We start from the raw sequence: 15,107 nt of genomic DNA on the forward strand, positions 1-15,107 counted from the left end.
TTTTGAGAAAGAACTTAAAGTTGAGTGGGTAGAAGAGGAAAAAATCCTGGACAAACAGGAGAGGAGAAGAATATATTTAACATTATTTAAATTTATTTTTTATATTTAACACATAAATATAAAATATAAAAATATTTAATATGTTTAAATTTTAAAATTCTTTTAAATAAATAATGTAAAAAATACAGATAGGAAGGAAGGAAGGAAGGAAGGAAGGAAGAAAGGAAAGGAGAAAGAGAGGAAGGACAGATGGACTGACAAACACTGACTGCTCTTCCAAAGGACGCAAGTTCAATTCCAAAAGACGGCTCACAACCACCTGAAAATCCTGTCCTGACCTCTGTGGGCAGAAGGCATGCACTTGATGCACATACATACAAACAGGCAAAATATTCATAAATATAAAATAAAAACAAATTGCTTTTCTGTTTTAGGATAAATTATTGCACAGTGTACATTTCAAAGCATCTGACACAAAAGCATGTTAAAAATTCATAAAAAGAAATAAGAATTTTCCACATAAGCTTTTAGAATTAAGGAAAAACTTTCCATACTTAATACAGTGACTTTAATATTGTACAATAAATAGTTGATGCCATCTTTTCATGGGTTTTAACTACAGTTTTCTATGTTTCAAATATAAATAAGAAATTTCATTGGTAGGAGATATTGAGATTTTAAACATTTGTATCATACCACAGAATAGTTACATTAAGGAAAAATATATTTAGAAAGGCATACAATGAAAGATTCAATTTTGTCTTTTAAATACACATGGCACTTACACAAGTATATTAAAATTATATTATAATTATTTTATATAGCATATACATACTGTACACAGATATATGGATATATGTGCATACCCTATTTTTATTTATGGATACATGTGCCCCAGATGGCCTAGGACTCACTGTGTAGACCAGGCTGGCCTTGAACACACAGAAAGCTGCCTGGCAGTAGGTGGGTATCCCACATCCAACCTCACACCTAAATTTATTTATGCTGCACACAACTTTCCCTACAGTTTCCCTAAAACTAAGGACAGCTGAAAATAACAATACTGGACACCATCTTATTTTGAGCATAAAGAAATGCACTTAAAACTGAGTTCAATGATTAGATAGTTATTTACCTCTTGAATCCATATAAATAGAAGACACTGGAATCATATCAGGAAAAAAACGAAGTTCGTAGGACATGATGTCTTTGAAAACCACACCTACGAAGTTGCTGGACTTAGAAAGACTGGATGCTAGCATTTCTTTCTCATTTGCGTATTCTTCAGTAACGATAGCTGCAAAATATTAGAGCAATGTACTAAACTCACAAATGGCAATGGCACTATAACACAGTAGATACATTTTATAATTATACTTGATAAATGGAATATTTTATCACTACTTTTGTCTTACTAATTTCTTAGAAAATGATAATTGCAAAGAAAATAATGACATAAACCTATAAATAGTATTATTTTATAGATAGTAAGTTGTGATCTGATTACATAAATCATGAGTACATAATATATAATTTCTGTCTATAGTACAGTAAAATATAAAACAGTATGTAGGCTATTTCATCAAAATATGCTATTTGAAAATTTCAATGCATTGTAATATATTCTAATTCTATATTTTAGTGCTGAATAGTTTTGATATCATACACTTTTAATTTTTAGGAAGTTTTGGTACTGAACTAAACCTCTGTCCTTGGACACACTAGGTATACTTTTAAAGTCTACAAGATTTCAGACAGAAATGAAATTGTAAAAAAAAAAATAATGTCATTCAATTACTTGTTTCAAAGTAAAATACCTCCTAATAACTAAAGTTTTATTTTTAAATATTTGTTTCATGCAGGCATGTCCAGCTTTTTGACACTGTAATACAACATGATTATCCATAAGGATCATGGTCAAGAATCACTCAACCAAGTTACCAAAAAATATATATATATATTCTAATGTTTAAAGTAAATTTGTGTTGAGCTGTCTCATAGCTACCCTCTACCTCAACTACATGTAGCCTGTGACCCACAGCTGAACATCCCTACATGTGAGTCAGCAATTGTATCAAAATCCTGCAATAAAATTGAATAAAAACCATCACTCATACCTAATATGGCTTATTCCTCCAGAAGTGAAATGGAGAAAGCCATGTAACCATTCTATCACATAAATTAAGACTATTTTTACAAATATTTTCACCTGCAGTTTTATTTACATTAAGTTGACTTCACTACAGAAGCAGACTTTGTGGTCGAGGGGGCTGGCATCTAACTTCATTATTCATTGGCTGTGTAAGCTCAGATGAATGACTTCACTCTCCAAATTTTAATATTCTCATACATGAACCCAGCTGATCACACTGGACTTCTGTAATTCCAGCTCCGAGGGACCTTAAGGGTTATTCTGGCCTCCATGGGCACCTGCACACACGTGTACATACACTCACACAAACACATACAACACAGGCATAAATAAAAATAAGTATTTTTAAAAGACAATACCATCAGGAAGATGATCAGTAGATACTCTCTGCATAATGCTGCTTGTGATGTTAGTCACTGGAGTATATCCAAGAACAAGCTTGGAAAGGCTGGACTTGTCCATAGGGTTGAGTTCTATATCAGATACTTCTTCATATTTCTTATTTGGATGCATCATGCTAACTAATATCAGCCAAAATAAGAAAAATAGTGGAAAAAGAATTTCCTACAATAAACAAAAATAAAGTGATTATAAAGTACAGGAATAGTGGCAAAAATCAAGATTTCTTTGTAAATAGGACAGGAAATATAAGGGTTAATACAGTGGCCCTCTCATATGTAGAGAAAGTAAAAGCAATCCTATCCTAGAACACTGTGCTGAGCAACCCAGCACACCCAGACAGTCAGTCCTTTTCAGTTATCAAAACTCAATTTCAATTTTACCGAAAGATTTTAATACTCACTTACATAATAAAGTTACATAAAAATAACGTTTAAGCTGGGCAATGGTGGTGCATACCTTTAATCCCAGCACTTGGGAGGCAGAGGCAGACAGATTTCTGAGTTCACGGCCAGGCTGGTCTACAGAGTGAGTTCCAGGACAGCCAGGACTACACAGAGAAACTCTGTCTCAAAAAAACCAAATAATAATAATAATAATAATAATAATAATAATAATAATAATAATAATAATAACATTTAAATGTCATAAGGGTACTGATTTAAGACCCACTATATTTGTCAGGCAGTGGTGGAGCACACCTTTAATCCCAGCACTGGAACAAAGGCAGTTCCAGGACAACCAGAGCTGTTTCAAGGAGAAACACTATACTGAAAAAACACTCTATCTACTATATCTACTCTTAAAATCTTAAGACAACTTATAAAACAAATCCCTACAAAGATTACCATTAAAATGAAAGGCTTTGGTAAAAGAAAAATAAGTAAATAAGTAAATGAAAAACCCTTTGGTCCCAAATTAAAAAACACTACTAAAACTAATACTAAGATTATACTACTAAAATTACATTAATTAGCTTCACGGCCTGCTGTACTAAGAATGAGCTATTATTTTATCTTATTCTTCAATTGTTTTGCACTTTCAGAAGATACCCCATAGTTGAAATTATTGCCAGTTGGTTAGATACACTTTGTACTTTTTTTTTACCAAAAGTATCCCATTTTATGGTACAACCCTTGTGACATAACTTTAGCATTCTTTGACAATTTGCTTCAGAGACCATAAAGTGGAAAAATAGGAGGGCTTAAAATTATGTAATATTAGATGTTAGCTCCTCAGTGGGGAGAAAATGTATGCCTAAGGTTCAAAGCTCCATGCTGATGCTAGAAGTGAACCTCACTGAGGAGTCACTGATACATTTGGGAGCATTTGCTCATTCCTCTCTATCTCACCTATCATAAGCAATACAATATGCTTTTGTTTCATTAAAAACCCTGAAGAAAATAAAATTAAAATACTTTCAGCAAAACTCTCTTAAAAGTGGAACACATCAAAGCAAAACAAACTATAAGAAGACATGATTACAAATATTTTTAACTTACCTGAACACTACTTTTTTTAGTCCTGCATTTAATTAGGTAATTTTTCAGTAGAAGTGTTCTGGTCTGTCTCCAAACTCCCACATCCCTAATTGCAGTAGCCATGTTGTTTTCTAGGTCAGGTTACTAAAAGGAAGACAAACAGTCCTTGAACTATGCAGGACAGTCCATGTGTTATCTAAAGGCAATAGCACGCGTGTTTTTCATCCCCAGGTAAAATGAAGCTACGCATACTGCAAGTCAACTGTCCCACTTGTACAGAATGCATCACAGAAGTCTGGCAACACTACAGAACGTATAACGACACGTGACACAGGGCAACGTCAAAATCTGAAACAGCCCCAGGCCAGCAGTGAGCTTAGCACTGTTTCTCCCGTTTGTTTTTATTCCTTCTCATCCTCGTCCGTGTCCCTATCCTGAACTCTCCCCTTGGTGGCAGTACCACACCCATTTTGAGTACTGAAAGACTAATGCAGACGAGCGTTCTCTCTGTTTGGTAGAACTACAGTCCAAGCAAGCTTGGCCAATCCCTACTCTTCCCCACTGTTCTTTGTACATTCCTCTCCTACCACTGGCTCCTGAGGAGTAGTTATCAATGTGTAAGTTACGTGGCACAGTGAAACTTCTCACTAGGACCAAAACAGCGGCCAGAGGTAAGGAGAAAACAGGGAGATCAAATAAAATGAGGAGCTCCAGAATGCACATTTCATCAAATGAAGATGCATTCATAGAATGTGGGGAGAAACTTACACCCCAAACCTAAACACCTCCACAGCCTACCAAAGGAAGCTATCAACATCCTCCACAAAATTAAGAACAAGCTTCATATTTCAAACAACCCCAAATTACTTGGCAAATGGCCAATACATCCCACTGTCAAAATGACAATATTGCATGAACCATCAAAGCACAGCATCTGCCTTCAAACTGTGATGGTGCTCTCAGACCAAAAATGCAAACAAGTCCAGCTTAATAAGAAAAAAGAAATTATTTATGGGGTGGTAGATGACTCTCGGTGGGCCAGAGTCATCATCTCCACATTAAAAAGTCCTTATTTTACACAGCTATAATTGTGCAGCAAAAATGATTAATAAATTAATTAACTAACATGGACTAAGACTCAACACTAAAGTGGCAAAGTAGGAGCAGGAATTAAAGCCTAACATAAGACAGAGGTAGACTCAGACTCTGAGAAGGGTATTTGCACGTGCTCTCTCTCTCTGCTTCGGAGATTTTGCTGGTCTCAGAAAACTCTCATACCATGGGAAGGAATCATCTATTTGGCTTCAGTCTGCCACACAGAACAGCAAATAGTGTTTGCTGAAAAACAGGAATTAGTTGGCTAGTATCTGAAGGACTAAAGTTCCTACCTACAAATGTTAAAATTATCTGTCAAAAACTTCAAAGTAGGTAGTGATCTTCTGGGAGACATAAAGACATCAATTTGAAACTAGATGGAAGCCTCCCCTCCCCCGCTGATGGCTAGCCCTCACTCACAGTGTTCGGGTAAAACTGTCAAGAAAATCACTCAGCTACAGACCCTGCCTGCAACCCTACCAGCTAGCTGAACAAGGGAGTCAATGGCATAACTGGCACAGGGTGGCAAGTCTGTTCCAGACGTAAGCAGTCGCTTTCTAAAGGGCATGAAATCCACACCACAAGGGAATTGACACCTGATACTGGAAACCTATCAAAAGCACCTAGGGAAATCTTAGGCCCCAGAGGGAAAACTACTACAGTTGTTTTTGCTAAATGGGCATGATGTGTGTCTCAAACTGCCTTCTAAATAACTATGTTTATGCCCTTAGAATAGTGTGACTATCAGCTTGGGGGACCACACCCCCCTGAGGAGCCATAAACAGTTAATGGAGGGGAAGGGGGTATCAAATTCTTCAGTGGTGTGGCCATTTTCCTTACTAAAGTAAAAAAACCCCCACCCATGCTCAGGCAGGCAGTCCTAATTAAATGCACTGAGCCACAAAAAATACAAGATTTTTGTTTCTGGTTTGTTTTTGTTTGTTTGTTTGTTTTTTAAACACAAAAATAAGAAAGATCTTATTAGGAAGGAGTTTGATGGAAGGGCAAGAAACTAAGAGAAGATAATGAGCTGAACATGACTGAAGTGTGATTCATATATTCTTTTTCTTGAAATTGTTAAAATTGATAAAACAAAGCAAACAAAACAAAAAACAAGCAAAACAAAACAAACAAACAAAAACCCAAGGTTTTCTTGTTACACCTTCCAGAGTAACTGTCGCTGCCTTGCTGGACAAAGCCAACACAATGGAGGCCATCCTCTCCAAAACAAGGACAATCTGCTCCAGGCTCCGACCAACCGTGCCCACTTCAATTTTAAAAAACAAAGAACTTTTTAGAAGCAGTTTTTCTTCTCCAGAGTAAATGTTCACTGCTAAAAGTTAACTTTTTACGTGCAGAGAACAGTGATTGGAGCAGAACTTTTTAAATTATCAATGAAATTACAACTTTTACTTTGTTACTAATATGTAAACATAATATATTGTAAAGATATAAAAAGGAATTAAAACAGCACAGCAAAAGGAAGAGTACACTGATAATCATCCTTGGGCCAAAATACTAATAATAAAAAGACAAAGGAAAAAGAAAAAGAAAAAACACATTCATTCAAAGGTAATTTGCTACAAAACAAACAGAAACATCAGGCAATTCAGCATGAACATTCCCATGTTGTCTGCCAAAACTCAACGTACTAAATACCACTGCATTATTAATTCAAATCGAATGTTTAACACTCCATTTTTAGATACCAAATCCTCCTTAGAATAGCTGGATTCTCATTATTACTTCTTTGAACTTTTGCCTGAATTTAAATTTAAGTCTCTTGTCTGAAGCAAGCCTAGCTATTCACTTCAAAGCTAGTGAGAAATTTTTAAAACAAAACTAAATCCAGGCTAAGTATGTGGACAATGTCGTTAATCTCAGCAGAGGTGGAGAGGTGTCTGAGTTGGAGGAAAGCCTGATCTACACAGTGAGTTCTAGGTCAGCCAAGGCTACATAAAGAGACCATAATCTGTCTTATAATCATCATCATCATCATCATCATCATCATCTAATAAAAAAACCCTAAATCAAATTTCTCACCCATCAATCTCCACAACAAATACATCCTTAATTCCATTTCCTCCCTACAACTACCCCTTGAGTTGCATTTATTATATTTTCTTCTAGCAGTATGGAATTTTTAATCAGGAGACCAGAGACTGAAAAGTCATAGGAACTGAATTTATCTTAAAGATAACATTTATGACAGTATCACTTTTCTGCCATTAGGTTTTCTCCTAATGGGAAATTCTTTATATATATTATATATAAGTATATATACATTATATATAAATATATTATATATCATGATTTGTTTTATGTATTGAGTATGCTATCTTCATGTACACCAAAAGAGAGCAGTGGTTCCCATTACAGACGGTTGTGAGCCACCGTGTGGTTGTGAATTGAACTCAGGACCTCCGGAAGAACAGCTAGTGTTCTTAACAGCTGAGCTATCACTCTAGCCCCTAATGGGAAGTTCTTATTATGCTCAAACCTTTTTTTTCTTCCTTAGGGTAATGCTCTATTAGCTTCCCATAATTATTTTTTTCAACAAAAAGCATCTTAACCAACACAACAGAGGCACCAAAATCAACAAAATACAACGCTTACTAGTGCCTGAAGCAGTGGATAGCACAGTGACTAAGAATGGGACCTCCATAATCAAACCAATTAGCATGAATTCTGCCTCTGTCATTTCACAGCTGTGAGATGTTAGAAAAGTTATTCAACTGTTTTGTCTCCATTTGCCATTTGGTTTTTTGGTTTGGTTTGGTTTGGTTTTGGTTTTTTGAGACAGGGTTTCTCTGCATAGCCCTGGCTGTCCTGGAATTCACTCTGTAGACCAGGCTGGCCTCAAACTCAGAAATCTGCCTGCCTCTGCCTCCCAGGTGCTGGGATTAAAGGCGTGTGCCACCACTGCCCAGCTCCATTTGCCATTTGTAAAACAATTACAGTGCCTACTTGGGGTCCTTAAAGTAGCTAAATGAATTGGTACATGGAAAACTGAAATCCTTGTACAAGGCAAGTGATCAATTATAGATGTTGATCAATACTACATATAAAAGTAAAAGTATGAAACCATTAAAGGGATAAACAATATCATATTATTGGAAGAACTATGGGGTAAATAAAGGAAAACTGATGGAAATGAAGGCAGCAGAAACTAACAGAGCCTCTATAACAGAGCCTCTACAATAGAGCCTCTACACATAGTGTCAACAGTCGCTAAAGAAAAACTGGTAAACCAGAAGTAAAACTGAGTCACAAGACTCTACCAAAACAGAGAAGGATAAGAAAAAACAAAAAGAAAACAATCAAGTACAAAATATGTTACAGATGAACACACAGGAATCACTATGATGACCAGTCATGACTCCATAACTTTATTATTGAAGGGCAGGCCTAATTGCATGGAAAATATTATATTTCAATATTTTTGAGCTTCTATCCATTCAAGTTAGTAAAGCCTGACAGTAATGACAAGGTCACTAACAAAGTGTCAAAAGAAAATCTAAAAGTCTACTAAGGTAACCTTTCTTTCCTAATATAGAAGTAATCGAGTTAAAAATAAAGCATTTCACAAGCCAAATACCAGAAAATCAGAAGAAATTAGAAAACTCTCCTTATTTACTCTGTGTGGATGCTTACTTAGTTACTATGCATGAATGAACACATGTGTGTTCATGTGTTGGGAGCTGGTTCTCTCCTTCCCCTCGTGAGTTTAAAGGACTGAACTTAAGATTTGAAGGCATGGCCACCAAGTAAATCTCACTGGACTGAGAATGTTTACTAACTGAGAAATTTGAAAGTTACAAGGTATTTTTTTAATGTAAGAGAATCCTATCATTTTATTAATTGCCTTTGTTTAAAATGTGCTTTTAAGAGATTCTTCATTTAAAAAAATCTCTAACTTATTTAAATTACCATTACTTTTACGGAGCATTTTGGCAACAATGTATCAAGTATTTTGGAATAAACAATGCCATTTTATTTTGTAAGAGGTAAAATCACCTTGAAATTAAAATTTGTTATGTAGAGCCCATTTTGAAATCCATATTTTACTTCTATGAGGTATGAAGTAATATGACAGCATGTAAAAAAACTGAGCAATCTTTACATTCAGAGCTGTTTACTGATCTTAATGCAGTCAATGACCTTCTTAGCATGACTGAGGTTCTCCGAAAGGCTCTCAACTGAAGATATGTTCTGTGCTTCCAAAAGATAACGGAGGTGGTCATTTCTGGCCAACTCAAGTCAAGCTAATTACCACTGCTTTATTCCCCTCTATACTAAGTACATCAAACTGTAATTAGTTAACATACTGTACTACCATTTTTATGTCTTCATCCTGACCCTAACCTGTAAGATCCTTATTGAAAACTAAGTGTCTTACTTTTGTTTGCTTTTCTGACACCACCGATGGTAATTATCTTAATACAGTTTCCTTTCTCTAGCCTTTTCCTGAGAGTCCTTACAGATTAAGGGTCTGAAAGCTAAAATGGGAGAGGTAGTGGTGTCCATATCCGGCCCACGGCTTGCTCTGCATCTTCCAAGAGTTAACAATGTGTGGGGGTGGGGGAGAGGGAAGGAGACCAGGTTTCACTGTGAAGCCCTTGATGGCTGTCAACTCCCAGATATCCACCTACCTAGGAAATGTCCAAATTATTTTAAGTGTTGGAAGAAAAAAAAAAAAACAAATAGCAATAACGATGACAGGTGGAAGTATAAAATTCAAATCTCAGGGTCTCCATACATCCATATGAAATTGTGTTGGAATACACCTGCGCTGCTTCATACATGTGTTTTCTTGGACCACTTTGCACTATGAAGGCAAATTTAAGCAGAGACAGAATCTACTCAGTCTTCAAAGCCTAAGGGATTTACTTCCTTACTCATCATCCAAAAAGTTTCACTAATTCCTTCTATCAGTTATAGGAGAGGGACGTAAGTGGAAACACTAGGTCACTTTTCTAACACGTTCTAAAGAATGTCTGCACCAAACAGGAAAAAAGTATCCTACTATCACTAACTTAATGTAAATCAAATTAATTGTAATATTGTAATTCCAATTGAGGGGAAGAGTTAGAAAAAAAATTTCTAAGCAGAGAGAAAACTATGGAGACGCTGAATTCCCAAAAGCAGTGACCTGTGTAAAATGATAAAGAGATCTATCCACAGCCTGGCGGAGGCAGAGATCTATCCACAGCCTGGCGGAGGCAGAGATCTATCCACAGCCTGGCGGAGGCAGAGATCTATCCACAGCCTGGCGGAGGCAGAGATCTATCCACAGCCTGGCGGAGGCAGAGATCTATCCACAGCCTGGCGGAGGCAGAGATCTATCCACAGCCTGGCGGAGGCAGAGATCTATCCACAGCCTGGTGGAGGCAGAGATCTATCCACAGCCTGGTGGAGGCAGAGATCTATCCACAGCCTGGCGGAGGCAGGTGACACCCTGGAATGCGGCAGAGCATGGGTATACGCCCTAGACAACAATGTAAAGACGAAACTGACAACAGAATGAAAGACGAAACTGACAACAGAATGTGAAACGCCATGTATGTATGCGGTACGAAGCACTGATTATGTGTACCCCAAAATGGAACCTCCAATCCTCCTCTGCACCTTTACACCCAAGGGAGACGCTTCACACTTTTCAAGTCCATCGATTTCCCCAATCCTCAAAACCCCTACATCGCCTTCTCTAACATCACCTACAAACTGCGATCTGGATTCCTACCTTCAGTGAGGAAACAGAAACAATCAAAAGAAATGTCTCCACTATTTCAACCACTCACATCTGTACCTCCTATAAGTTACATTTTAAACAATGTGCATGGCAGCCTAGAGACTCTACTCCCCCTAGAACTCTAAACCACAAAAATGTAAATGCCATCCAGGTTTTTTTGTTTTTGTTTTTGTTTTTTTGTTTTGGTTTTGGTTTTTGGTTTTTCCAGATAGGGTTTCTCTGTATAGCCCTGGCTGTCCTGGAGCTCACTTTGTAAACCAGGCTGGCCTCGAACTCAGAAATCCACCTGCCTCTGCCTCCCAAGTGCTGGGATTAAAGGCGTGTACCACCACCGCCCGGCGCGATCCAGTTTTAACTATACTTTTGAATTAAGATTTAATTTTTTGAAAAGAGCTGCTAATCTATCCAGCAATGCACTGAAAGAAAAACCTATCCAACTACTTTACCGGCTTTGCAATAGATATAATAAACCTTTAAATTTAACAGAAAGCATCATAAATGCTTTCTTCACTGATCTTTTAAAATTTACCAAAAGTAGTGACATAATAAAACAAGATACTAATGCCAATAAAGTTTAAGCTAAGTTTTATGGCAGTATGTCTTGCTGGAGGAAAATAATGTAACAGTCCCCAACGGACAAGTTAGCTAATAGCATTCCTTATACATAAAATTTATAAAAGTATAAAGTTTGCACTAAAAAGTCTCAGGTTTGCAGTTAAAACTACTTCCAGTCTAATTTACACACTAGTGAGGACTACAAATTATATTATTAAGAGTTGCTTTTATATAATTACTCTTTCAATTAAACTCAATGGCAGACATTACATGCTATATTCATCTAGGAACGTTAGGAACAAAATTATTATCTGGAATGTAAGAGACAAAAAACATGTAACGAATGTATTAGATTTATACAAAATTTACGATTTCCCTTTGTTTACTATAATTTGAAGTTTTGCATCATCAAGGACACATCCGATTAAATGACCCACATTCAAAGATCACTGTCTCTTAAGTCTGCTTTCTGGGTAAACACACACAAAGTGTTCTCACCTATTGAGTCTTCTCTGACGATACATAAAAATGTTCTCTGGGCAAACATAAAATATAGTGGGGGAAAGCACCAGGATTAGAGAGTCTGGAATCTCTGAGGGAGAATCTCAGCACCTTCTTTTTTTCCCCAGCTGGGTCCGTTATAAAGTTATTTAACCTCTTGAAGACCCATTTCCTACACAGAGTACCATCTCCAACCTCAGGGCTGCTGTCAAGATGAATTAACACTGACCCTGGCTCTGAGCCAGGATCTAACCTCATCTTGGGCTCCAGAACGTCCTTAATTTTTGTCCTCAGACTTGATTCTTTGAAAACGTTAAAGCCAACCTTTAGCGAGCAGGGGCTCTCCGACTGCCCCATACAGAGGCCGCTGCCCACCGTGACCCTCGCTTTCTCCTCCTCCCTGAAACCTTTCCGCGCCTGGGAACCCTCGTTAGTTATGTTTGGAGAATTCAGATATTTTCAGCCCCAAAACCGTGTCACGAGCTCTGCGGCTTTTCCTCTCACCCCGAGTCCTCTGCTCACACACAGGATCCGCTAACCCATCTGCGCCCCAGGCAAGGCGATCGATGCTCTGGAGCTCTCAGGAGGAAAACTGACTTCGGTTTGGTTTGGGTTTTCATTTAATTTCGGTTTGTCCTTTCTTTTTCTTCTGCCTCTCTCCAAGTTCTGTGGATGTCGCCTGCCCCATGGCCCGGGGCAGCGCCCGCCGCCCGCCAGCATCCTCGGGCTCCCCGCGGCCCGCCACACCCTCCCCTCGGCCCCCAGCTGCTCGGCTGTCCCTGCCATCCCCGCGGTCCCCTCGTCCCCGCCGCCGCGTCACCTCGCTCCGCAGACGCGAATGGCGAGCGGCCTCGTGCGCCGCGGGCCTCGGCGTCGCCTCAGCCCGGCAGTCCCAGTCGCAGCGCCGTCAGGCCCAAGCCGCGAGCTCACGGTGAGGTGACCTCGGTAAGTGACGGAGCTCCGAAAGGCGGCGCGGAGACGCGGTCCGCGAGGCCGAGCGCGCGCGTGCCCGCCGCCCCGCTACGCCGAGAGAGCGGCGCGCGCCGCCGAAGACACGCCCCCTGCCCGCCCCTGAAGGCACCTGAGGGCGGGGCCTGCGTAAGGCGCGTGCCACTGGAACTCGAGCCGGGAGCGCGCTTGGGGGCGGGGCTGCGGGGGCGGGGCTCCGACGCAGGTAAGCGCGGCGGCCAGGTCTCTGCCAATTTGGCCGGTCCTGCTGGCCCCAGCTCAGGTGCTCAGAGCCTCCTTGGGAGCTCCCCGCACCCCAGGCTTGATGGGTTTGACGAGATTCCTGTCGCCTCTTGAAGGACGGCCTTGGTTCTCCACCTTCCCGTCTGCCTCTGTTTCCTAGTATTTAAAAAGAAGTTGATGAAAGTCTCTCGGCCACTCCTTCTCCCTCCTTCTGCAGTGTCCTTGGTTCTGTAAAGATTGCCTTCCCCTCTCCAGCCTCAGACTGCGACCCTTCACATTCTTTCTCCTTCAAATATCCTCTTAAAAATCTGCAAGCGTTGACTTCCAGCAGAGACTATATACCACACTTAATTTTTACTTAAAATGCAAACTGATGTTCGGAGTTTCTTTACCCAAAGTGATCGAAACAATGGCCAAAGGTATTGCAAAGTAAATACCAAAATTACACATCCCTGAAGAAGACCGATCCTTTCTTATCCAGAAGCCACAAACTGTCAATAATCACACACACACACACACACACACACACACACACACACACATGCTGGAATTTGGAATTTCTTGCTGGCTAGATCTTAAATGTATCTTGTGCGTGCAGTCCCTGGGGCTATGTGTTACAGTTACTTTCGAAAATGTTTTCAGCTCTGTGATTGTGAACATCATTCATACACATTTTGTGTATGTGTGTGTGCTTCTCAAATTTAAAACGAAGTCTATTGAATGTGTTCTGTTTTATTATACGTGCGGGCATTTTGCCTGCACGAATGTGTTCCCTATCATACAGTAAATGTACTTGCATTTCTCATCATCCTGACACAATGGTATCTTTCCTCTCAAACACCCCACTTGGCACCATATTACCTCTTTCACTGCCTTACATGTAATTTTCTTACACCAATTTAGGTTTTCAGGTCTCATGAATCATAGACTATGGTAAATACTGCTAGTAATACTACTGATGAGAGAAAACGCCTACAAGAAAGAATATGTAAATATTTTCATCTTCACAAAATATCCCTACTCACTTAACAAAGTTTACTCATAGAAACAGAAAATATTAAAATTATATTCCAGGGCTGGACTTGTAGTTCAGTGACAGACTGCTTGTCTAGACTGTACAAGGTCCTGGCTTTAATTCCCAGCAATACACAATTTATAAAATGGACAAGATTATAAGCTTGTGAGAATAACATAGAACACAAAGAAAATATTTTAAATAAAAGACTACTACAAATTAATGTGAGGGTTATGACATATTTTACTGCCTCTACAAAAGCTATTTATTAGATCATTTGTATCCTGTAAACAGGCTGGTCACACAATGTCTACCTAAATGTCCACAATTACCAGGTTTTAATAGAAAAACAGCAGCTGGAGAGAAAGATGTTTCTTTCTGCGTTTCTGTATCTAGGAAATAGAAGCAAGCAATACGCACATCCTGGTTGTCATGGTGGCAACTGAAATCCCCACATCTCATTAATAGACCTTATAGACAAATGAACCACCTGGGAGTTCATAGATCATAGGAGTTACAGCTTGATATTTAAGAAACTCAATGGCTGTAGGAAATTAACAATGGGCCACAATTCTCACCAATATTCAATGTGGAGTAAGAGACCAAATCTTGCTACATAGAATATTAACTTACAACCTGATGAACAACGGCTATGTGTGTCACTGCTTTTGCTTGCTAGACCCCAAAGACTTATTTAAATGGATTTTTCTAGGCCATTTTGCTAAAATTAAGATTGTTAAATCATTTGTGGCTGGGCAAATGAAAATGGCCTCTGTAGCATTGTGTATCTGAATGTTTGGTTCACAACTGGAGGAACCCTTTGGGGAAGGATTAGGAGGTGAGGCCTTCTTGAAGGATTTGTGTCACTAGGGAAGGCTTCATGGTTTCAAAAGCCCACAATGGCCTCAGTGTACTCTCTCTCTCTCTCTCTCTCTCTCTCTCTCTCTCTCTCTCTCTCTCTCTCTC

At 39.0% G+C, this 15,107-nt stretch overlaps 1 protein-coding gene across 2 annotated transcripts in view; it reads right to left on the bottom strand.

Annotated features, from left to right (window-relative positions):
• Abca5 (ATP binding cassette subfamily A member 5) overlaps window positions 1-12,983 on the bottom strand; it is a 71,877-nt gene extending 58,894 nt beyond the window's left edge. Inside the window, exons 1-4 of one of the 2 annotated variants that reach the window (XM_031350953.1) lie at window positions 12,756-12,983; window positions 4,054-4,176; window positions 2,512-2,716; window positions 1,136-1,297 (exon numbers count right to left, since the gene is read on the bottom strand). In XM_031350953.1, coding sequence (XP_031206813.1) covers window positions 1,136-1,297; window positions 2,512-2,716; window positions 4,054-4,155 — 469 coding nt within the window. In that variant the 5' untranslated portion in view covers window positions 4,156-4,176; window positions 12,756-12,983. The remainder of the gene's footprint in view (window positions 1-1,135; window positions 1,298-2,511; window positions 2,717-4,053; window positions 4,177-12,755) is intronic. The other variant, XM_031350954.1, reaches the window with a different exon arrangement.
• Between the last annotated feature and the right edge of the window lie 2,124 nt (window positions 12,984-15,107).

The sequence above is a fragment of the Mastomys coucha genome, unplaced genomic scaffold (assembly GCF_008632895.1).
Source record: "Mastomys coucha isolate ucsf_1 unplaced genomic scaffold, UCSF_Mcou_1 pScaffold5, whole genome shotgun sequence".
Classification (NCBI taxonomy): domain Eukaryota; kingdom Metazoa; phylum Chordata; class Mammalia; order Rodentia; family Muridae; genus Mastomys; species Mastomys coucha.